The sequence below is a fragment of the Cibotium barometz genome, chromosome 1 (genome assembly GCF_041138505.1).
Source record: "Cibotium barometz isolate CiBa-2024 chromosome 1, ASM4113850v1, whole genome shotgun sequence".
NCBI classification, from domain to species: domain Eukaryota; kingdom Viridiplantae; phylum Streptophyta; class Polypodiopsida; order Cyatheales; family Cibotiaceae; genus Cibotium; species Cibotium barometz.
In genome coordinates this window covers 40,213,813-40,239,267 of record NC_141046.1, presented here as the reverse complement: position 1 = coordinate 40,239,267, position 25,455 = coordinate 40,213,813, and the positions used below count along the sequence as shown (strand labels likewise).

The following is a 25,455-nucleotide window of genomic DNA, read 5'->3' as shown; positions in this document are numbered from 1 at the left end:
GCGCTCTCTCTCTTGAGGCAGAGTACAGAGCAGCCTACACTACTACTGTTGAGTGTGTTTGGCTGCGTCGTCTCATGACTGATATGGATATTTCAGTGGAGGAGCCTACACCTATCTATACTGATAGTCAGAGTGCCATTGCTGTGGCCAGGAATCCTGTGTTTCATGCTCGCACGAAACACATTGAGATTCACTATCATTTTGTTCGGGAGAGACTCCAGGCAGGAGATATCAGTCTGATCTACTGTCCTACAGATCAGAATGTGGCAGACATCTTCACCAAGGCATTACCACGTCCGAAATTTGAAGCATTCCACAATGCTTTGAATTTGTTTCCTTTTGGTGGATGATGTACAGTGATCACATATCACTCCAGGGGGGTTTGTTGGGTTTTATGCTGTGTATGCACCCAGAGGAGTGCTAGTGATCATCAGTAGGTTACTGGGGCACTTTTTACTTCAGTTAGTGGAGGTTTTTTCCCCCAGTTTAGTTCAGTTTCACTTATATGCAGTTTATAAGTGTTTTGGTCCACCCGGCACATTTATGGCCGGACATGTGAACACTTATCTTTTAGGGTCACTATCATGTGGCTATTGTACTTGATTTTTCTTATCATTGAAGTATATTGGAAGTCGTGTTCTCTCATCTTGGTTTCCACGCTTGCTTGCTTGAACCTGTGTAAACCCTAACCCTAACCCTTGAGTGCCTTCAGCTGTGTGTGGAAGGATTAAAGAGATGGTAGCCTTTACTGCCACTGTTATAACCCACAAATATGCACTTTGTAGCTTTGTCATCAAGCTTACCTCTCAACTGTTGAGGTACATGTGCATATGCTATACATCCAAAAACTCTGAAGTGATCAACTTTAGGTTTCCTTTCGTGCCAAGCCTCATATGGCGTGATGGTTTTCAATGCTTTGGTAGGGCATCTATTTCCCATCAAAGACATGTTCTTTCTCTCAACACCACCATTTTGCCGAGGATTAATCCTACCAAAGAGGTGTGCAATCGCAAACCAAATCCTCTGTGCTTCCATCCTTTCCAATAAACAATGGTAAACTGACTCCAAAACTCTTGCACATCTAGAGCATGCTAGGCAAGCACTAGTAACTGACCTCCACTGATTGGTGGCCAGACCACCATGAAGAGAAACCCAGATAAAGGAGGAAATCTATGGCTTCCTATAAGAATGCCACAATCTCTGCCAAAAAACCCTCTGAATGTCAGTCGAAATGCCGTAAGATTCCCAATGGGGTCTAAGAGTAGGGACACTCTGAATATGTCCCAATATAAGATGTATGGCATTCCGCGCCGTATAACTGAAAAAAGGCATGCTTTTCAACCAAAAGCTAACACTCTCTGTGATCATCCCTGGGGGGGGGGGAGGTCAACTCTGACTAGATGAATCTGGGGGCCCTCAATAAGGTCCTGCACGTTACATGTCTCCAACTGCCATCCATCCTGTACAGGAAAAAAAGACCGGTACATCATCCTCCCTAGGCAAGCGGAGACCCATAACCTGAAGAGGAACACCTATCCCAGAAAAAACCCCAAACCAAGAATGATGACGGTCTTCCAAGAAAGATCCAGTAATCCAGTGGTTGGGAATGGCTGCGTCAATCTGTGCAATCCTCCGACTAGAGCCTCTCAAATGCTGCGTGAGATCCAATCTCTGTACCTTGGTGAGGCTCTGAAACCTCTTCCAAGCCAACACTGTGGGGCAAAGCGTCTCCCAGCCAGCCCAAAGAATATGCATAGCTGCCCCAAGAGGCCTACCATGCACATCTAAGATCAAATCATTCCACATAATGGGCTACCGGTTAACTTCCTCCGCTGAATGCAGGGGGATGTGTACCAAAAAACTTCTCAGGCAGTCCCAGGCCCGTAGGAGGGACCTTACAAGGGGGGATGGAGGATGTGTACCAAAAAACTCCTTAGGCAGTCCCAGACCCGTAGGAGGGACCTAACCAGGGGGGGATGAAGGGGAGCGGTGAACTGCATCCGAAAAAATAAAGCGTGAGCTGAGAGTCCAGTCACCTCCGCGAACAGGGATACACTTCATGATCTGCTGCATGAGAAAGTCCTTCCATGGCTCAAAGCCTCGAAGAAAGCCCCTAACAACCAGCTTACACAGCAAAGCCTTACATTGCACCTCAGGGTCAATGATATTCAATCCTCCTTCGTGCTTAGGCCTGATAATGGTTTCCCAAGCAACTCTAGCCCTAGTGTGTGCATTTCCATCAAGCCCTGACCAAAGAAAGTTCCGAATAAGGCGACGAAGCTGTCCAATGCAGCCCTTATGAAAAATCCAGCACGAAGCGATAAACCAAGTCGTGGCTAGCAAAACTTGGTTAACCACCAAAGCTCTAGAGGCCAAGTCGAGCTTCCTCCTACTCCAGTGATGAAGTTTGCTTTTAATGCTTAAGAGCACTAGAGCAAACTGTTGTGCAGGGGAGATGTCAACACCCACCTGACAAACAAGGTATCTAGCAGAGCATCCTCTCTCAATCCAAGTAAAACCAACATCTGTACCCCAATCTGCAAGAGGAGAATCACTGATCCAAAAACCAACTGACTTATGCCAATTGATAGTAGCTCCCTGCCAAACAAAAGGCCTCCAAGGCTGTCCAGAAAGCACATAAACAAGCATGTGAAGCCTCAAATCTGCTAACTCAGAGTCCAATAACTCTTCCTCCGTACATAAAGGCAGCGTGAGACCCACAACACCAGGGGCAGCCCGAAGAAACCTGCTCATAGCCTCAGCTACAATGAGATTCAGTAAAGGGGCGAGGGGAACAGCCTTGCCTCACTGAACGGGAAATCTAAAAGCGCTCACCATGCCCCCCACAGGCTAAAACAGTGCTATGAGCCTCCCTGTATAGGCAAGACACACCTCTGATCCAGTTTTGGGAAAACCCCATGTGTGCCATAGTGCCCTCCAAAAAATCCCAATCCAATCTATCATAAGCTTTTTCAAAATCAAGCAAAAGAATGGCAAGAGGCTGCTAACTAGCCTTTGCCCACTCGACAGCTTCCCAGAAAGAAGAGATGTTATCAAATATACTCCTTCCTTGGAGGAACCCATTCTGGGTATCATGGATAGTCCTTTGGAGAATCGGCTGCAACCTTATACTCAAAGCTTTAGCTAAGATTTTATATGCAGATCCAAGGAGGGTGATGGGCCTCCATTGCTTGATGTCAGTCTTGTCCCCACTCTTGGGGATAAGGTGAATCAGCCCCTCCGTGAGGTATGGAGGCGTCATACCCAACACCCCACATTTCCTGAAGGGCAACAGTGATAGCATCTCCAATATGATCCCAAGAAAGAATAAATAAGGCGGGAGAAAGACCATCATCCTCGGGGCATGAACCAAAGGAAAGAGCATGCAGTGCGTGAAGGAATTCATCCTTCGAGAAAGGGGCATCCAGGGAAGAACACATAGCATCTGTAATGATGCCTGGGCATGCACTCCCAAACTTTCTGCCATGCCATCTCTCTCTGAGGGGAGGGCACCTCTGCAATCAACAAAGACCGATAAAATTCTGAAGCAATATCCCTCACCTTATCAGGCTCAATCTGAACCTCACCCTGTGAATCCTGCAAGTACCTCACAGAGTCCCTGCTATGGGAAGGCCTGTGTGCTGAAAAAAACTCTTTGTTGCATCTGCCACCCATCTGAGTCCAAAAGGCCTCGTTCGCATGAAAGGCGAACTCAGCCCTCCTGTCCATGGCCAACTGCAGCTCTGCTCTAACTGTGGTCAAGAGGTCTGTAATCCAAGTCGCATGTGGATGCTTTTCATGTTACCTCTGAAAAGCAGCAATCCTACGCCTAATAGCTCTCTCCTTGTCCAGAGCCTCCTGCTTCTTAGACAAGGCAATGCTACGATAATGATGGCTGGTCCTCTCAAGAGCTAGCGCAATATTATGACGAGGATCAGGACCGTCACAAGATCTCCATCTCTCTCTGATCTCAAGGGAAATGTCAGCATCTAGATAAAGAGAGTCAGGGATACGGATACGGGGAGAGGCCGAGCGAGCCCCAAACTCCCTGAGACACAAAACGACGGGGTAATATCAGATTTGGTGGTGCCAGGCATAATAGCAATGGTGCCTCCTCTCTCCAAGGACCAATCATCCACATAAAACCTGTCCAGACATGCAAAGATGCTCTCATCCCCGCTCCTACGGTTATGCCAAGAGAAAGACAAGGAATTTGGCCTTCTCTGGAAGTCATCTCAGTCCACCAATCCCTGCCAAAAAAGGAAAGCGTGAACCTCTCCCATGAGGCTCGCTCCAAAGGGTGTTCACGTCCACCCTTCTTGTCAGAAGGTTGCTCAACCATATTAAAATCTCCTCCCACTATCCAATGATCAACCTGGGGAATGACATTTGTAATGGTGTCCCAAAACGCCACCCTTTCACCTCTCATGTTAGGTGCATAGATATTCAAGATTTCCAATTTCTGACCCTCATGCATGATCAAGATCCACTGCGCTCTAGCAGGGATGATAACACCGTGCCCAATAACATGAGGTATAATAGATGCTGCCACTGAAATACAAACATCCCCTCTAGTCCCAACTGCCGAGGACCAAAAGGTGTGGCCAGAAAGCATCTTACCAGTTTTGCCACACTGAGATCTATCCAATTTGTGTTCCTGCAACAAAAGCACATATGTAACAGCAGGGTGAAGCTGGTCCTTCAGAAGGCGCTTCCTACCACGGGTGGGAAGCCCTCCAAGGCCCTGAACATTCCATGAGACGATTCTCATCGAAGAGAAGAGGGTTTGACCCCCGATCTAAGAAGACGATGGGCAGCCTGAGGACACCTCTCATAATGCTGGAGGATGGGAAAATCCACAGGGCAAAGTCCACTGACATGCCCTTATTCGAGGCCCTGCATCGTGCCTGCATATGTACGAGAAACCTGTTCGCCCTGTGGGGCATCAAGGGCAATGGCATCATGCTGAAAATCCTGCAATACATGATCCCCACTGTGCTGAACTGTGAACATCCTGCATATCGCCCCCTCCAAGTAGAGAGGACTCCACAAAGTCATCCTCATCTGAAATATCATCTCTATGCAAAGATGCATCAACTAACACATCCCTCTGACCAAAAACATCATCTATCAGTACATGATCCGAGGAAGCCTTCCCATCAATCGCACCAGGGGGGGGGCATGAGAGACAGCACGCCACACCTGGCGGACTGAAGGACGGGAAGGAACCAAGGGAGGTGGCGCCTGAGAGGCACGCTTACAAGGCCTCCTGCGACCTCGAGCCCGAGGACAATCTCGAGCAAAGTGACCCTGTTGGTGACAAACCCGGCACTGATCCGGTTTACCTGCAATCTCCGTACGTTGCTTCAAAGGGCCACAAGGGCCCAGAAGTAAAACATAGTCCTCAAAGAGCTCAATGTCACGGGCAAGAACCATGACCCTAGGGACAGCATCCGCCGAGGCAGTGACCACCTGGGCAGAAGATGTCGACAAGGCGTGAAGGGGGGGGGGGCACTTGAAGAACAAGCCCAAAGGCACACCCGATGGCCTCTAACATAGGCCAATATGCGCGCGGAAGACCTGGAAATCTGAGAGTAATCGGGAAACGGTTCCGGTCTTCCTCAACAAGGTCAAAGTAGCTGGAGTAGGGAAGAAAGAATATCTTCCTCGGGCCCAATGGCAAAGGGCTGCCCTTCAAAACCTCTGAGGCTGCGTCCTCAGAATCAAAATCCACTTGGAAGAAACCTCTTCCAAGCAACCTGACATCTCGAAAGTGTAGAGCGAGGTCGGAGGGCAGAGCCGCCACGACCCAATCCCGAGCCTGGAGACGGGACGGGTGAGATCCAAAGATTCTGGCAATGAGGGTCGTTTTGGAGTCTTTCTCTATTTCAGCGTAGAGGACCGCGAGCTCGCCTTCGGAGAAAACAATGGTTCGCCCGGCCGAGGGAGAATGATTAGCCATGATGCTAATCGAAGAAAAAGGCCGACTTGAATCCGGATGAGGAGCAATCCGAACCAAGGGGAAGAGGAAGGTGAAGAGGCAGAGGAAAGGAAAGGGGGTGGAACGGCAAAAACGAAAAGGGAAGCAAGGGGAAGAGGCTGGACACAAAGGCGAAGAGGGGCGGGGGAGGGGCAGCACAACAGCGCTGCGCTGAGGGAAGAGGCGGAGGAAGGATGGGAGGCGATTAGGGGAGGGGAGGCGAAACGACCAACAGGAGGGCTAGGGCGGGCAAAGGCAAGGAGGGGAGGCGGAGGCGGAAAGGGGGCGAAGCAGGAAGACAAGCGAATGGGCGCGGCGAAGGAGGAAGGAAACGAGGAAGAAGGAGGGGGCAGCGAAGAAGGAAGGAAGCGAAGGCAGAGAGGATCAGAGGCGGAAGGGAACGATTCAGGCAGCGATGGAGGAAGGAGGGGCGCAGTGAAGGAGGAATGAGGGGCGCAACGATGGAGGAAGGAAGCGATTCAGGGTTCGGGGAGCTCGCGGTGCTCTGCATTGGTGTACATCTTACTCAATATGCACCCTTCACATACATGTTTTCGTAGTAGCTCTATATAAGGCATATCTTGTACCATATTATGCCTTAGCAATAGCATCAAATTGCCATAATTCACAAGCCCAAAAACTTGGCATGCCACAATTCTGCCTCATGCATGGCAAGTGTAAGAGTGGTAACCACACGAGCATCATGCTCTCTCCTGTGAAACCTACAAGCTAATATAACCCATGGTACAATGTACCGAAAGTGACCAATGCATAGTTCTTTCACTGTGCATCTGGCGTCCTCAAAGTTCATGCATATCCTCTTTTAGCAAAAGAGGAGATGGAGAGCAAGTTCTTCTTAATTCCTGGCAAATACAATACATCTGAAAGACATAAGTCTGCACCATCTGTTGTTGTGAGGATCACCTCACCAACACTCTGAACTGGATAAGAAGAATTGTTTGCACATGTTACCCGCTTCACTTCTAGGGCAGCCATAAGCTTCTTAAACAAATCCCTCCGAGAGGTAATGTGTTTAGAAGCACCACTGTCAAAATACCATGTGGCGTGTGTTTCATTGACACTGAGAGACATATGCTCCAAAGATGCATCATAACTGCAAGTAATGAAAGTCCACTCATCCTGCACAAGATCTACTGATGCATCATCTTTCCCTGCAAGTGATGAAGAAGAATCTACAACCATGCCGCTTTCCTTTTTCTTCTCCTTTGCAAGCCTCTTTCTACACTCTTTTAAGTAATGACATGCCTTCTTGCAATAGTGACATTTGCCCTTCTTTTTGGGCTTGCCTCCATCATTTTTAGCCTTTTGTGAAGGTTGTTTGAAGGCTGTCCCGAATCAGCCTTTGGCTGAAAACTGTGTTTAGCTTTTCCCTTGCCCTTGTCTTGGGCAGCAAAAGCCCCATCACCACGCATGCTGGAAGATTTGTTCTTCCGATTCTGCTCCTTCTGTAGCAACAAACCAACCAGCTCTTCAAACAAGATTGGTTCAGGGTTACCCCGTATAGATAGAGTGAGCGATGTGTGGAAATTCAAGTAGATTTCTCGCAAAGATGATAGTGTCTTGGAAACCAACTCCTTTTCGGAAATGACCTCATCAATGTTGAGCAGCTGCTCCCGAAGATCCTAGATCTTCGTAAGATGATCAGCCATACTATCACCTTCATTCATGTCCAAGTTCTCAAGCTCTTTCTTGAGTTCTCAAGCTCTTTCTTGAGAAATGCAACCTTGGCCTCATTCTTTACCTAATACATGGTTTCAAGTACATCCCAAGCTCGCCGTGAGGTCCTGCAAGACCGAATATGCGGTATGATTGATCGCTTTACTGACAAAGCAATTAAAGTCATCGCTTGGGCATCTCGAGTATCCCATCTTTTTTTCCCCTATGAGGGAGGAGTAGGTATTGCTGCTTGTTGAGCACCACGGCCAGGCGTGTTAGGTCTTATGTCAACAGGGCGTACATCTTCACCTGACACATAACCCCATAATCCTTTGGCCACAAGTAGATTTCGGACCATGAAACTCCAAAGGAAGTAATTACTACCATCCAATTTGTCCTCTTGGGAATCTCTTCACCAAGAGAGATGCAAACACGTGCAACTAAATATGTTGTAAAAAGCACCTGCATGCAAAATCCAAAATGCACCGGAGTGCAATGCCAAGCAACCACAATGTCCTGTGCAAATGTTTTGCTCCATCAGCGGTTGTATTACTTGGAGTATGTTCCACAAGATATGGGTGGTTTAGACATATAGGTGCCAAGCGGTTCTAATGGATACAAATTTGGTGCAAAGTTTATGAGGAGTATGGTTCTTTGTTCTGCTTTCTTCCTTCAAGGTGCATTGGAGACGGTGCAAGCAGTTCTTGTGCTCCATGGGTGCTAGGCAGTCCAGGGAGCTCTCTCTCTCTCCGGCTTACTATGAGATACGGAGGAGATTCCATGCCTCTTCCGGGAGCGATTCGGACCACTCACACGGGTGATATAGTTTGAGGATCAAAGGTTCTTGGGCATGTACTTGCTGGAGCTCAAACGACACAGGGATGTAGTGTTGAGGCAGCATGCTAAGAGACAACCTCGGCTCCGACAAGACACCTCACAAAGAGTCATCACATATTTCTTTGTGGCACACACATCCACATCGGAATCCACTACCCACAACGGTTCCTCTACTACGACATCAGAGCCCACCACCCGTACCCACGCTCCAACTCCACACCCCATCTTAGCGAGAGAGCTCGATCCATTCTGCAAGCCAGACGTCCCTGACCCAGAGCATCAGGACCCTCCACCATACATTGATTCATGAGGTTCTCCGCCGACATGACACGCTCCCATCACAGAGGCCTGACATTCACTCCACCATCAGATCGGTTCTGGCCAAGGCAAGTATCGTCATTAGCTGATCACATCACATCTCACTCTACACAAGATCGTCTGTTGATCACATGTACTGTCAGATGTTTTCATTTTACTTTTTCTTTCAGTTTTCCATGGCTCAATATATCCATGGTACAATTGTATTACTTTTGGTCTCATAGGCCCTTGGGGTTTTCCGTAGACGTTAATATAACTCTCTCACTCTATGTCCCTCTCTCTCTCTCTCTCTCTCTCAGATAAGCTAGATGCAATGTATGCCACTTGAGGAGAAGCTTAGGCAAGCAAGGATCCTTCGAGCAAGATTGACAGGCCTCCCTCCCAAAAAGAGAATGGGGAGACATTATGCAGACATGGACATCACTGAGATTGGTCGGTTGAGGTGACTAGGGGTGGAAGAGCAGATCATTTGTGCCACAACACCACTATATGAGTAAGTCACTAGTCACGTATGCATGAAGCAAGAACACGTTTGGGGTATGCATCGTCCTCGTATGCATGTGCTAAGAAAACATGTATAGGATAGCATAGGAGAGTTCGGATTCAGCAGACATTTGTGAGGCCTCACAAAAGGACACAATCAATTGAGTAATTGTGAGTAGCATAGGGTTTGCACACACTAGGCAAATACGAGAATGAGCGAGCTAGCAACCAAAGAGCAGCAGAGAGACCTGTGAAATAAATGTTTTGCGCACTGGACAATGGATGTACACAAGAACACAAAGGAATGCCTAGGAGAGAGTGGCTGTGAGCCAAAGAACAGTGAAGCCCTTTTGAGCACTAGAAGCCGGAGATGTGGACACAATAATAATTATCATGTAAATTTGATTATAAGACCAGTTAAAAAACCAACCAGCCAAGAGACCAAACTGGGCATCTAGCTTGATTGAATGTGAAAACCATTGAAAAATAGGGAAATTAAGGGTAAAAACCCATAGTTCAGCCCCACCGTGCTCACAACTCTGCAGCACAGGGGATTGCTTCAGCCTATAAGAGGATTTCCCCAGGCTTTTACTCACATCTGGGGTAGAGATGCGGTTGCCCTAAGCTCTTCTATGGCTGGTGTGGCCAATGGCTCTTTCCCTTTGTCGCCGACCTTTGAAGGCACTATGCCAAAGGATGCTTCAAATAGGGTTCCTTCAAGGAGATTCCTTGAATAGGTTCCCATGAAGTTATCGTCAAAGTCTATGGCACTTCAACAGCATGGTTCAAAGTTTTTATGCTTTTTTGAGTACAAGGCATTATGCAAGGTTGAATCGAGGATTCCTTCCAAGAATCTCCCAGTTAGTTGTTCGTCAAAGAATTTGTCGTTGTCAGACAAGATGCTCCCCTCGGCCCTATCTTTAAGCAAACATAGCCCACGTGATTCTTTGAGCAGGCAGCACCCCACCCCTTCAAAGGAGATGAATGGAACTGGACAGAAAGTATCGGACAGAACCGGATAAACGGCGACGGAAATTTATAGTGGTTCCTGCAGTTAGGCAAAGAGTGAATATGCAGCCGTTAATACTTTCAGGATCCTTGTGCATGCTTGACTGTGTATTTCAATTTCTATTGTTTGAACAGTCTTGTGCATAAACTACATAGTTAAGTAACCCCTTCCACCCAGATCTATAACATAAAGCAAGGCTGCCCTCTCTGCCCTCCCCTTTTTGGGCTCTGTGTAGATAGGTTGGCAGATTTCATTGACATGCTTGGTGGCAAGGGCTGCACGTTAGACAGGACAGCAGTCTCTATTCTATTCTATGTCAATGGTGTAGCACTACTGTCACACAGCAGAAGGGTTGCAGAAACACTTGGATGCATTACAACCTTTCTGTAAGGAGGACTTGCCTTTTAACCTTAGCAAGACGAAGTTCATGTTTTTCCACATAATTTATCCGGCTCTGCATTTCACATTCGAGGGCCAGGAAGTGGAAGCAGGGAGTGAATACACATACCTACGAGTGGTATTCTCCATACCCAAATCTCTAATAAAACCAGAAGCAGAGGTGAGATAATCAAGAGGTATGCATCACTAGTAGCAAACTTGAAGAAGCAATGCTTCCAAGCACACTTCAGAATGTCCAAACAGAATCATTTCGCTTTGATTAACAACTTAGACCAGCGGCCATGTATGGAGCACCATTTTGGGCTGTAGATCTCACATCAGGTGATGAGTTGCATGGAGAAACTACAAGTCATGATACTCTCAATTTCATACAGAAATGCAAGCAGCCAGCTACACCCAAGGAGCACCACGCAAACGGACATGCGAGCAACTAGCTGAATCCAAGCAGTGCAACACGGACCGTCCATCCTGCACTATGTTCATCCACATGTACTTTAATTAAAAACTGAGAGTCTACTGGCTTCAGAGTGCAGAAATCTTGGATGAGAGTTCCACCGTTGGTTCAATTGTATGACACTTCCTTTTTCCCTCCCTCGTTTCCTCACTTTGTGATGTACTACCATAGTTTCATAGACCCTTGTAAAAGATGCTTTGTGATGTACAGCCATGGTTTCATACACCATTGTTAGCTTTTCTTTTCTTTTCCTCCAGCCCCCCGTTCCCTCCCTCTAAGCAGGTATATGAAAGAACTTAAATTTTTTCCATTGACACAATTATAAAATCTTCCAGTTGAGTACCTTTCAGCATCCTGCATCTCCTCTTCCATCTTCTCCAACTGAAGCTGATGTTCATACTCCTGCACACATGCAGCCATGCAGGATTCAAGACATTGGAGCACAAAAGGGCAATAAAGTTTGTGTGTTACGTACGGGCATGTTGAGAAGAACTGCCTATAAAAAGGGAGTCAAAACAAGGTCAAATGTGCATATTAGATATGACGTTTCTAGTACAAACCTGCTGTGTCAGAACTTCCAACTGTTGGCGATATGCTTCATCAGCACAGGCTGTGTCCCAACCTGAAAACAGAAAAAGCATGAAAAAAATGCTTTTCAAATAAGCAATCTAAAAACTTTTTGGTTACCCCTACAGGAGAAACTCCAACAGAATTTCAAAACCATAACTTGTGAAGAAGAGTTGACTTCTTACTCCAGTTGATGTTTAACCAGCTGCTGGAGATAGGCTCCACTCATCGCTTTTACAATGTTATTCATTATACATTCAATGAAAGGAACTCATCACTTACAATGTGATGCATTACACTCAATGAAAGGGATTATGTTGAAAAGTTTGAATGCTTACTTTCATATATGAGTGGTTCATTATCCTCATCAATCTCCGCTTCTTGCACCTGTTTGAGCCTCTCCAATTGGTCTAGCTCCCACTCTGTCTCTTCAAAGGCAACTTGGGTCTCAAATGCATCTTTGTCTACAATTGGGTCCCACACCTCCAAAAAGCGCATAGCATATCTTTCAGCAGGGCAAAGCTGATTATCAAATGAAACATTGCCATGCCCCGCGGCAGCTGCAGCAGCTGCCATCTGTTTTACATCAGCCAGCATATCCATGTCCTCATCAAGATCTGCATCCATTGCAACTATATCTTTGGATCCAATGGCACGAACACTATCATCTGCCTCAATTCTGCCGGCCGCTCCAGGTCCTTTCTCACTTAAGACTTTTCCTTCATCCAAATCATCAGCACATTCATCCTCTTCCATCCTACCAGGATATCCCTCTTCTGTGAACTCTTGGTTCTCAGCTGCTTCCTCCTGTTCTACTTTTTTCAGAGCCATGTAATCAGCCTCGTCTTCAGCAATTTTCAATGCAGCCTCAACCTCTACATTAGAAAGCTCATGCATCGGGCCTTGCTCAGATCCAGCTGTCTCAGAAGCTAACTCAGTCATTTTATGTTCCCCAACTTTAACCCCCTTCAATCCCGATAAAAGTTCCACAGGATCAAGCTTCTTGAAGAATTCAGTATTATAGCTACCACCCTGGATGACAAGGTCATCTAAGAAACGCTTCTGATTCGCTTTCTTCAGAATATTCTCTTCAATTGTGCTTTCACTGATAAGCCTGTAAATGTGCACCTCACGTGTTTGACCAATGCGATGGCATCGATCTTGAGCTTGTTGATCCATAGCTGGATTCCAGTCACTATCGTAAAAGATCACTGTATCAGCACCAACCAAATTCACTCCCACGCCACCACTTCGAGTTGAGAGTATGAAGAGGAATATTTTTGGATTTGTATTAAAACGTTGCATCAGAATCTGGCGTTCTTCAGGCCTTGTTGAGCCATCGAGCCGCAAATAGGTGTACCCATGCAGATTAACAAAGCTTTCCAATACATCCAGCATCTTGGTCATCTGTGTGAAAATTAATGCCCTGTGACCCTCTGGCCTCAAGCGGCGCAACAATACTGCAAGCTCCTGTAGCTTCCCACAGTCAAACTGAATCAATTTCCTGTCTGGAAAAAACAGCTGGCAGCGGACAAGAATCGGCCTTAGAAAAGTTGCTGAAGAGCTGACATTGTCCTTGCAAGCCTTATCAAAATCTGGCTTGGAATAAACATCGGAACCTGCAGGATGACTACACCATGCAACTGGGGGAGGAGACCGTGCTGCTGGTATTGCAAATACAAAAGCCTGAAGTAGATCCATCATCACCTCACAGCGAGTTGATGGTAGCTGTACGACATCAGAAAGGCAGGACGCTACTTCCATAGATAGCAATGGATTCGCCAACATTTTGTGTACATCATACACAGGATGGTCGATGGTTACCTGCCTTATGAACTCTAGTCCATAAAGTGGGGCTCTGTTGCATCTCAGAGCATTCAACCATGCAAGGGCTGCAATCCTTTGCCGCTTCTTCTCTTTTCTTTCTTCATTCAAAGTTTCCTGGATCTCATCAATGATACTGTCTCGTGTGCTTTTGGTGCTTGAAGTTTTCTCTTGTGCGTCCCATCCATCCTCTCCCGAACTTCCTAACTCCTCAATTAAGCAAGCTGGAGTGGCAATCTTCTTTATTTCATCAGCTTCCCACGCTGACATTTCAAACTCAAGCTGGCTTAGCAGCAGATTCCACTTGATTAAATCAAGTATATCAGATAGTCCATGTGAGGCTGATGAAACAGCAGAGCTTACATGCAGATCAATACCAGGCATGTCAAAGGAGCTTACTATTGGCCTGCCTTCAAATAAGTCCGGGTGATTGCAAACCTTTCTCAATTGCATCAGCACATTGAGCAAACCCAGAAAGTTGCCACTTGATAATGTGGCCTGAGTGTCTGAACTTGCCATAAAGTCTTCATACAAATTCCGCTGACGCTTGGACAACCTACATTTAATCACATGCTCATACTTTTTAGGGAGTTGCTTCTCCACATCCTGCTTCAGACGCCTCAGTATGAATGGCCGCAAGACATTATGCAAGCGATCCACAAGTGGCTTGTTAATCTGTTCCTGGCCCTCTACCATCCCAGTTATGGGGTTGTTGAACCAATCCCGAAACTGCTGATGTGATTGAAAAATGTGAGGCATTAAAAAATGCATTAAAGACCAAAGTTCCATTAGATCATTTTGAAGAGGTGTCCCCGTGAGAAGAATCCTCCTTTTTGAATTGAAATTCAACAAAGTTTGCCATCTTTGAGACTTCCAGTTCTTTATCAAATGAGCCTCATCCAAAATCAGATATTTCCATTTTTTCCGTTTGAAAGCCTTCGCATCCTGTATGACCAGCCTATATGTAGTGATACAGACATGAAAGGAATTTGCTTTGGACCAGCCTTGGCGTTTCACTTTCCGCTCCTTGGCAGTCCCAAAATAAGTCAAAATTTTGAAGGCAGGACACCACTTCATAAACTCTGTTTCCCAATTAAGCATTACACTTGTTGGTACCACAATCAGATGGGGTCCCCATATGCCTTTGTCACAGGCCAAATGAGCAAGCAGAGAAATTGTCATGATCGTCTTGCCAAGACCCATTTCATCTGCCAGAATCCCATTTAAGTGCCTTTCATACATGGTGACTAACCAGTCCAAGCCTATGTGCTGATACTCCCGAAGAGAGTGCTTCAGAAGAAATGGCAGCTTCGTGCGCACCTTGGTTGTGGAGAAGGTAAATCCTGTTGGTTGTGCAGACTGAGCTGCAGCAGCAGCAGCAGCAGCATCAACAATATTATACCCACTATTCTCTCCTTCCTCAAACTTGTTGAACCCTAGCACCCAAACAACAGATTAATGCCGTCAGACTACAAAAAATGAAATAAAGAGGGAGGCACCAACTCAACCAACTCATGGGCTTTTGTGTTTACAACTGCCAATCTTCAAACACAATCTAGATCCTCGGTGTTTCAGCGCCTTAACTGACAAAGCCCAAATCTATAAGATAGATAACTGAACAATCGACTTGGATTTGGGTAGTAATGAGTGTGTGGGGAACAAGTTTTTGCACAAATGTCACATGAATCCAACTTATGGTACCACCACTCTTTCAGGAGGCAATTTTGCAATAAAAAAAGGCTTCAAGGATGCACACAAATAGCTAAAAATTGGATAGAGACTTACCTGATTGGAGATGTCCATAAAAATAATGTCTTTACTTCATGTTTTTCCAATTAAAAAAGACAACTAACTAGATAGTACCCAAACTCTCGATTCATTTACACGTGATTTCCATAAAGGAGGAACAAAGACTCATCCTTTCAAGAGGCGATTTGATTCCAAGGCTAGAGGGCCAATGTCATAACATGATCCTTGAGAAGGGTGTATAAGTAATTTGGCCTTATAAAAATGGCATCAAAGCTCAAACCACTATGCCAATGCCTCACAGACAATCACAAGTTGCCATAAGCTGACTTCAAGGTTGGGGCTGAACATTGTCTATACGTTCAAGGTTTTGATTTGGTAGCCCGCAAACTTAAAATCTTCTGTGATATAACTAGATTTATTTAGTATGTGCATACTTGGCTTTTCTCATTGGTTGAACTTGAGAATTCATGCAAATATTTGAAATTTAAGCAGCAGTACAAAGTTGTGGTACATGCAACAAGAGAGATATGGTTGACAGTTCGTTGAAACGAACCTGCACCATCCTGTATTGAAATGTTGGGCACAGCTGGTTCGTCTTGCTTTGCAGTTTGTCCATCTTCTTTGTCATGGTCTACTTCTTCAACACCACTTTTCACATCTTCTTCACTCTTATCCATCGACTCACGGTGAAATTGTCTATTCTCATTGGCCCCCTGGACAGCATCAATTCCATCCGCTGCCAATGGTGCTGCTGCCTCTGCCTCCTCTTTTTCCTCCTCCTCCACCTCCACCTCCTCCTCCTCCTCATCTTCATCTTTGTCAACCTCCTCCTCTTCCTCCTCTCCGCTGTCATCTGACTCTGACTCTGTCATTTCAATAAGGCATTAGATTCAAGAAATAATGCAACAGAATATCACCACACAAAAAAATGCACAAAGCCAACATTGAGTGCCATGAAATTGTAAGGACAAAAAAACAAAGTGAAAATATCCAATGCCACATTTCCAAGAGTTCATAGTCACATGAAATGTTTCGTCTATGTCGTCGTTTCGTCATTTTTAAAGGTTTTGTTTCATTTCTTTTTTGTCTAATTGGAAGAAACGGACAGGTTTCAAAGTGATACTTGTTATATAAGCAAAATGGTAACTGCTACAAGTTGCATTTAAGTCAAAAGAGAAACATTCAAGACAAATTCTCCACAAAATCTGCAAAAGATAATTTTGAGCCGAACTGGATCCCCCCAAATGTCATGTCGATTAGGGGATTTGCAGGGAGACATGATGGAAGAGGGGTTGGGATTTGCAATGGAAGTGAAAAATTGGGGAAAAGTAAGAAATTGGGCTCCTAATGAAGAATTTAAACTATCGGGTGTGCAATTACTTGAAATTGAAAAGCTACGGGATAATTGGAAGTGAAATTGGTCATAATTTGACTTCAATTTCAAACATATATATGTATGTCTAGACACATTCATGTATATATATGTATGTGTATGCAAGCTGCAAACCTAAGATTCGTGGGGGAAAACCTCTCAAAAAAAAAAACACCTTTGGGCGAAACACCGTTTCAGCCAAGAGGTTTTGTGTTGTTTTCGAACCATATCGTCGTAGAAACGTTTCGGCTTGTTTCAAAGGGACAAAACACATTTTCATGTGAGTATGCAAGTGATGTGAGACGCATAACCTACTTGCAAGTCAATATCCGGAACTATAATGCATGCAATCACAGAAAAGTTGAACTCAAATCCAAAAGTTTAACTCAGGAAATGGAAAATGTGTTTCCAAATGCCTCATAGCAAAAGGTGAAACAACTTGAGAAAGGTAGGTCTTGCCTTTTGAACAAAAATGTTTAAACTTAATAAGAATAAATGGAACTAAAAACAAAATTATTGAACACTAGGATTCTTCTCATTCCAAGCCCGGGGTGTTCTTTCTCTCAAAGCTTTTGTTGGGCTTGGGTAGATTTGAGTCCTTGAGCACAACATCTCGCACACTCCACATCACCAGTGGCCAATATTACTTTTTCCACTACTGCTTTCTGCTAGGAAAGATCAAAAGCAGCAACTTTCTGTATTGATTCATGCTAGATTAAGTATCTCACTCACATGTACTGAATCATTCGACACCACAGCCTTGATTTTATTGGAAATAGACCCATGTATATCATTTAAATGAGTCAACACATGATTGGCCCCACCATGAATGATGGTATTCATGCACCTAAAAGATAAACAGATATCTTCTTGTTATAACTAGAAAAAGCTTTCCAATCCATCTTCTAGTGATTGTAAAATAATGAGAAATTCAACTTTATCCATGTCTTTCATCCTTTGCTTTTGCATATGAAAGGGTTCTGTATGCCTTGATACCTTGTCCACACAAAATGGGTTTTCAATGATCCTTGACAACATTGAAAAAATCAAAATACTTCCCATGATGATGGCAAAATCTTCCCTTCTAGATACCTCAACATTGATTGGCTAAAAACTTGCACTTCTTGCATTTAATAAGTTGTCTGCTGCTTACGACCCACACTATATATATATATATATATATATATATATATATATATATATATATATATATATATATATATATATATATATATATATATATATATATATATATATATATATATATATATATATATATATATATATATACCCAGATGAATCCAAGAACATGCCCAAATTCACCTTTCAGAAACGTGCATGTTATATACTCATGGTAGTCAACCCACAAGACTATATAACTATCAACTGCATTATGCATAGTATGGACTAGATACTACGACATCCCCACTAACGTCATCAGTGCCCAATAGTGGGTGTAGAATTCTATATCAAGATATGCTCTCACACACGCACTCCACACACACACACACACACACACACACACACACACACATAAGAGTATATATTCACACAAAGCCCTTCGTACAGAGTTTCTGTCAAACCTCCAGAGATGCAAGGCAAACTCAGTCATAATGAAGCCTAGCAAATAGAAAGAATTAGTACAAACAAATAAGTAGTTGATAGGGCAAATGCATCGCTAAAGATAGAAAGAATAAGTAGGGGATGTTACAATCATTCATCTCTTACACTTGAAAAAATGTATGATTGTAAAATATAGCTTGAACATTATAGCTATAGCAACGTCTGGATAACAAACATTGCAGCCAACTCCATTGGTGATATTGCAGTCTACCTCTTCCACACTTCAGATGCTCACCTATAGTGCTTCACTTGTACCTCACCATTCTCTTAGTAGCTTTCCTCACTACTTAAGAGGCAAAAGAGGAAGCTTAGGAATAAGTTGATCCCTAAATATAAGATCAAGTGGAAAGACAAGGCGAGGGAGGACTCGACTACTTGGGAGATAGTTGTTGCTAGTTTAAAGTGGAGATTCCCTGACTTTGTTTCCTAGAGAGAAAAGGTCAGGGAAAGTGTGTTATGTACCTAACCCTAATCCTCGGGATTAGGTCCTACTCTGGGCAAGGTTGGGGAGCCCTGAGATTAGGGGAAAGGCTACAGACAGGTTACAAGTGGCTTGGGTTCATTATTATTGATAATCCATGGTTACTCGCTATATATGACCAGATGGTTATTTATAATGACACTAGTCACTATATAAGTAACTTATGGGTTATAGTGTTGAGAAGGCTATCATACTTGACAGTTGGTGTGTGCCTGGACCAAAGTAGTCTTACTCCTACAATGGACATGGCAGTTCACAGGTGGTCTTACCGAGGGTCCCTTAGGGCAAGCTTTGGGCGGTATGGCACGCTAGGGCTACCTGGCTTGGCCTATGGGGAGTGGAACCTTAGCCCCTAGCTCGGGGGAGATTCTGGATGTAATATACGGATGGGAGATGAGTTGGTATGCCCCTTTCTATGTGCTCTAACCTTGTGTAGGGAGCTTCACACGCTCATAATCTACGGGAATAGATTGCTTCAAGACTGCCTTGGGCAGTCACCCCACTAAGTCACGGCATGGTGCCTACGGTGGTCCTTGCACCACATGAGAGTGGCACCCATCAAAGCCATACACCATAGTAACATGGAACACTGCCTTGGGTAGTATCACAAGTAACTCGTTGTCATGATATAGGCCCTAAAACACTGGAAACATTTTGTATGGACTCGACTTACAAGCTTGTCTCATAGTTGGCCAGCATAGGGATCTTCACCAAATTGTATACAGGGTTATCTTGAAAATCTAGTTCCGAAACAAGAAGTCCCCAAAACTTCAAAGCTTTGTACTTTTTGAAAACTGTATACAAGGTCACCTTGAAAAGCCGGTTCTGGAACAAGAAGTCCCCGAAACTTCAAAGCTTTGTACTTGAAAAAACCCCTTTTGTAAAATAAAAAACCACAAAGATTGTTGGGGGCAGGCCCAAAGGGGAAAAGGAGGGGCGATGTTTTGGGGTTTCGTGCAGCTTCACCCCTACTATATTGTTTTGAGCACAGATTCATTGCATCGCACATGGGTACAAAAAAAAATTCCATCTACTCATTTTTGCCTTGTGCAGTTAATTGAGTGAATAATTAAGATCTCAGGTATCCACATGCCTATAAGTGTGTTGTGAGACTTTCAAACACCACTAAATGCGAAACTGCTTTGATGAACACATGTCCATCATGAATGATGTGGGGGAAGGACAATGCTTACAGTTTAAAGTAAGAGGCAGCTTTTAGTGACACTTTGTTTCCATTTGATCCAAGAGGATGTAAGGAATAGTGGTCCAAAATAAGAAGCTACATATAAAGACTGACACATGTTGGTCTTAAGCAGTTATCCACCAAAGTTGGTGATTGGGCAACCAACACATGGACTATTGTGACATTCTCGCCTCACTAATGCCCTCAGATTTTCTGAATCCGGAACAAGTTTCAGTGGAAAGGATGATGTTGTTGCTCATGCATTATCTCGGATAATGTATCATATGAATTTCAGTATAGTCGAGAATGAGATCATTCAACGAATACGTGAAGCTCAGGATCCATATGTTAATCATTATGTAATAAGGCTAGCCAAGTTGATGAGGACTCAACCCCGTCTGATTCATCATCAAGTAAGTGAAGATTTACCATCGAGAATGGAATTTTCAAGAGGAATGGCTCTACAAGAAGCATGTAGTGGGCAACTGAGACTGCCTGACCACACCTTCAAGAAATCTTTCAAAAACGCCCTTCAACAACATGGCAAGCTTGTTGATATTGGATATTTCCCAAGGCAAAACAATCTCAGTTGGGCGATTTCCATGTGCTATTGGCAGAAAGACTAAATTCTTCTCATAGTCTCTCTGCATTATTAAAAAAGCATATCAGCTCAGAAAAGCACAGTAGGTGGAGTATCATTTTTCATGTTGATTGATGTACCGAACACATAAGTGGCAATTTTTTGAACTAAAGTTTTTAACATAAACATGAAAAATTCAGGATTGCTATTCGACCTCTTCTTGAGCTATACATTTTTAAAAGCTCTTCGAGTGGAAGAGAGCCCTCCCTTTCAAGTGCAAGCAACTCTTCCCTTCTCTCATCCTCTGTTATCAAAGCTTCATCAGCCTCCAGGGTAGAGAAATCATCTTCCTGCACAAAAAACCAATGCTTCCTGAAGACTGCCCACAGAGTTCAACAGGGGAAGCAAAGACTAATAGAAAAAGCTGCCAAAAAAAAGTGCAATAAGACTCAAGTCCCCCCACCACATCTTCTGTGTTTTCCAAAGAAAATTCAGCATCCTCGTCATCTTTTCCCATTTTCATGCGAGCTCTTTCAGTTCCATTTTTGTGTATCACCTCTGTCTCTGAGCTGGGATCTAATGATGTCTCCTGTCGTTTATTGACAGGAAATCTTTTCTTGTCTTCCTTATCAAGGGCTAAATGGATCTCACTTTCTCCATTTGCATCAACTGATTCCAACTTTGATCTTTCCCCTCGCAGTTTCATGGAGTCGAAAATCTTTTCTCCTGCAGCAACAGCATGAATCTGCCTCGGCCCCTCATTATCAGAGTCCAACTGATTAGGACTTGGCACAAGTGCACCTACAGAATCTCTCTGCATTTGCCTCTTTGAAGTTGCCTCAACCTCAACCACAACGCTCGCACCAACAGACACAGAATGTTGGTCCCGGTGCAAATAATTTTGCTCTGTAGCACCATCTTTGATCAGTATTTCATCAGAAGCAGAGGGAGGTTGCAATTCTGAAGTTGGAGTGTCAAACCAGATCTCTGCTAGCATAGTTGAATATCTAGCATGCCAACCATACATCAGAAAGCATGACCAGAGTAGAGGCATTTAATGTACAGTTCAAAAAGGAAGATATACAAGGCCAGAATACCTCTCTGTTTGACCAACAAGAAAATCAAGATGCTTATCCAATGCTTTTTTCTTTCTCCCTTCAAGTTCCAATTGGTGCTTATAGACTATCTGCAGTGCCACATAAGAAAACCATGAATGTCAAGCCTGTAGCACGACAAATGACTCCTATAACCAAGTGCCAAGCTCCAAAAGATTGAAGCAAAAGGTTGGTATCACAATGAACAGTTTGAGATAAACATACCAATTTTTCAATTTTTGTCCAAAACTTCTTGACATCCTTGGCAATGTTGCTCGCAAGCCTGCGTATGCGCTGTTCTTCTTCCTGAAAATGTGAATTTGGCATCATCACTACCTCCTCTGATGGTAAACAATAATACTGACTGGTGGAAAGTGTGAGGAGAGCTATTGTTAAGATCATCAACCAAGTAAGGAACAGCAGACCCATTGCCACATGTTATAGATGACAATGAGAGATCGTTCACTCATATATAATCCAAATAGGGATAGAACAAAGAAAAATACAAGTCCACAATTCCAAGCAAGATACTTGAGTTCTCTTTATATCCCAGAAAAACACTTACTTCATTTCAAAGTATCTGGTACAAAAGAAGCAAAAGCCTAAATTCTGGATTGAAAGATAAAATTTAAGGCTGCAGCGAAAATCATTAAGCTGTGTAAGAGAGTGGGCACAAGCCCATTGTAATAACATATTCACAACAGTTCTCCTCTGAAGATTCGCAGCAGTGGCTTGGGTAAAAGCCGAATTTTGGCTTCTGCTGCCTTCCAATTCCCAAGCCAAGAGTGTATACAAAATGCTGAAAAAAAGATGATTAGAGGTTGACAACACTCAAAGCACATCAATCAACCGCTGCATCAATCAAATGCTACAAGTCACAGACACATTATGTGGATGAGCAGTCTGAAGCAAAGTGAAGATGCTGGAAAGAAGGGAAGGGAAAGAAAACCTGCTGCTATTCCAATCTGCCCTCACTGCTGAGGAGCTGCTTTTATAGAAGCTATGGACAGTTCCTACTAGTACATTAGTAAAGCCTCACAGGGTGCGTGTGGCACACAGGGTGGTGAAACCCACTGTGCTAGACACCATGAACCTTGGCGTGAGCACTCTGTCACCTACTCCATGGGGAGACGAGTTGTGACTAGGAAAGCATTGTCTTACCAGGGCCACTGTTTATGTTTACTTTTTTCATGTGGTGATCCTTTGGATACCCCCGTGCTTGTACTAGAAACTCTTGAGCAATATTTGGGGGCTTTTGGGGGCATTCTAGTCAAGTGTGGTGTCTTGTATCGCATAATGTTATTTTCTTGTGTTGTAATGTGATTGAATGAATGGTTCATAATTTGTCATAATGTCTTAATTTCTTGTTTAATAGTTGAGTAAAGTTCCTTTAACACCCTACCTGGGTTAGGGAACTTGGCATCTCGACAATGCTTGTTAGCCTGCCTAGTCTAGGCTTCTTGTGCTTTGGCCACGCAATCTTTAATAACTTCCAACACCTCTGGTAGGACTTGATGACTCTGTTAACGCCGAGCACATGTGAAACGGCTTGTGTCATTAGTGACTAGAAGGACATCCAAATGCCCGCTTCATACGAAGTCTTGCCAATAATAGAGAAAAAAGAATCATTCAACATGGCCTGAACCAGAGGCAAATAAAGATTCCACTTTCTTTGTTGGTCAAGTCATTGACATAACACTTCGGTACATCAAAGGCCAACTGATTTTAGTGATTAAAAAATTAAGCTTAGTACCATAATTGTAAAACAATGCATGCCAAAAATAACTTGTAAGCTTTGCATCACGGTCTAACAATATGGTCTGCACAAGACCACAAATCTGTTCATGATAGTCAAACATTGTGTGCTTCATTTCCTCATGCTCGAAGGCAAGTTTGTCATGTAATTTACCCATACATCCCAAGAAGGTCCATCGAAAATAGGCAAGATATGCAACACTTATATTGGCTTCTCATGAGACACCTTCACTTTTTGACAAACCTAACAACGCCTACATACGCTAAGAAGTCAAGCATCATCTTTGGCCAAAAAAGTGTCATATTAAATTCTTCAAAATTGAGTACTGCCTCAATTACCGCCAATGATAGTGTCATCCATAACATCAAGAAGTTGTGCCTAAAAACTCTTCAAGGCATACAATCGGTCTTTCTAAAAGTCCATCCATCACCGATCAAGAAATTATCTAGTCCCATGACTTCTAATGTGCATGATCCCACTATGTACCAAACACCTTAAAGTTGGCATACTGGTGGTGCTTCACCTCCTCAAAACCACAATCTTCAAAGTGTATGAGTGGTCTTGTTACATCCTGACAGACCTAGGGTTAGGGCTATGGACATGGAGTAACCAAAGTTAGGATTAGGGCTTAGCTAGGGCACGGGAACTTGGAGGATTCACACGTGGGCTAAAGGCGCTACCACGATGAGGTCTAGATTGACGAAGAGGTTATAATTAATAGCCTAGGGCTAATAATAGTTAAAAGCTTATAAATAAAGCTGTATACGTGTCCCTGGGGACACTTATGAGTTATTGAAACATCTACACCATAGACAAGAGGGCTACCAGGGGCCTGCAAGTCTTAGGACCTCATGGCCATGGACTTGCAAGGTGGGTGGTTAGACCTAGTGGTACGGAACCCTAGGTTGGGGCCATCGATTCTAAGCAAGCTACCGCAGTCGGACTACAGGCTCATGGGTGAGTCCAAAGAACTCTACAGTTGGGTTGTCAAATCCCCAAAGGATCTCCTCGTGGAACGCTCCTGGCGCATGACTCGAAACCTGCAAACAAACCAAACAAACAAGACGGGGGTGCAGGCCTGACTCACCTCCCAACCTCGACAACGGTGGGCAAGCCCACAAGACTTGGCTGTCCCCACCGAGCCACAAGCTGAGCTAACTAGATGGACGTACAGATCAATCTCTTCCTCGTGACGTCCCATACCGCCACGAAGCTACCCTCGCGGGCCTCCAAACTGCTGCCGACCTCGGCTGCATGAAGCAGGTGCACGTCTGCACTAGATCCAGGCTCCTGACCATAGAGCTCTCACAAATCACGCGACTCTATATGACTAATGACTAACCTTGGCCACCCTTTTATAGCCTCTTGGTGGCCGGTCATCGGGCGTCCACACTTGGGCGCCCGCCCGTCCACACTTGGACGCCCGCCCGTTAGTCTATTCCTAACTCAGCTCGCCAATCAGCCTGCCTAGCTCCAAGCTTTCCCAAACCTCGAAGCTAGTCTTGTGTGCGTGTAGCACACGGTAGATACACACTGTGCACATGACATACTCCCCTTCCTCTAAGAGCTCACTCCTGAGCTCACTAAAAAGCCAAGGTAATCTCTCTGAAGAGTAGTCAATGTCTCCCATGTAGTGTCCTCCTCAACACGATCCTTCCACTTGATCTTGTATTCCGTGATAAGCGTATTACACAATCTTCTTTCACGAAATCCAAGAATCTTTTCAGGTTCGTATGGAACAAATGTCATGTCCTCGACATCTATGATTTCTTGAGGAGTAACTAATTGGTCTGTTCCACCCAGTACTTCCTTAAGTCTAAGGACATGAAATACAAGATAAACTTTCACATGAGAAGGTAAATCCAATTCATCCTGTCCGTAAAGTCTCGGAATCTTTCGGAACTCACAAATACACTATCGTTCCTTCAGAGAACTCTCTGGGTGAACGATGTCTATTAGAATAAAATCTGTCTCAGTCTTGAGCACTTCTAATAGATTCCTTCGCAACTTGTAACATTTCTTGCATATCTTGCAAAAAATTACGTGCTGCATCATGCTGAAGTCCTAAG

The 25,455-nt window shown here is 44.2% G+C and overlaps 1 protein-coding gene across 2 annotated transcripts in view; it reads right to left on the bottom strand.

Annotated features, from left to right (window-relative positions):
• The window catches only part of PIE1 (SNF2 domain-containing protein / helicase domain-containing protein), a 181,288-nt gene that overhangs the window by 106,156 nt on the left and 49,677 nt on the right, over positions 1 to 25,455 (bottom strand). For both annotated transcript variants that reach the window (XM_086802094.1, XM_086802096.1), the window contains exons 3-10: positions 21,856 to 21,936; positions 21,634 to 21,722; positions 21,000 to 21,543; positions 20,751 to 20,886; positions 15,851 to 16,162; positions 12,063 to 14,984; positions 11,718 to 11,779; positions 11,501 to 11,559 (exon numbers count right to left, since the gene is read on the bottom strand). In XM_086802094.1, the coding sequence (XP_086658220.1) occupies positions 11,501 to 11,559; positions 11,718 to 11,779; positions 12,063 to 14,984; positions 15,851 to 16,162; positions 20,751 to 20,886; positions 21,000 to 21,543; positions 21,634 to 21,722; positions 21,856 to 21,936 (4,205 nt within the window). The remainder of the gene's footprint in view (positions 1 to 11,500; positions 11,560 to 11,717; positions 11,780 to 12,062; positions 14,985 to 15,850; positions 16,163 to 20,750; positions 20,887 to 20,999; positions 21,544 to 21,633; positions 21,723 to 21,855; positions 21,937 to 25,455) is intronic.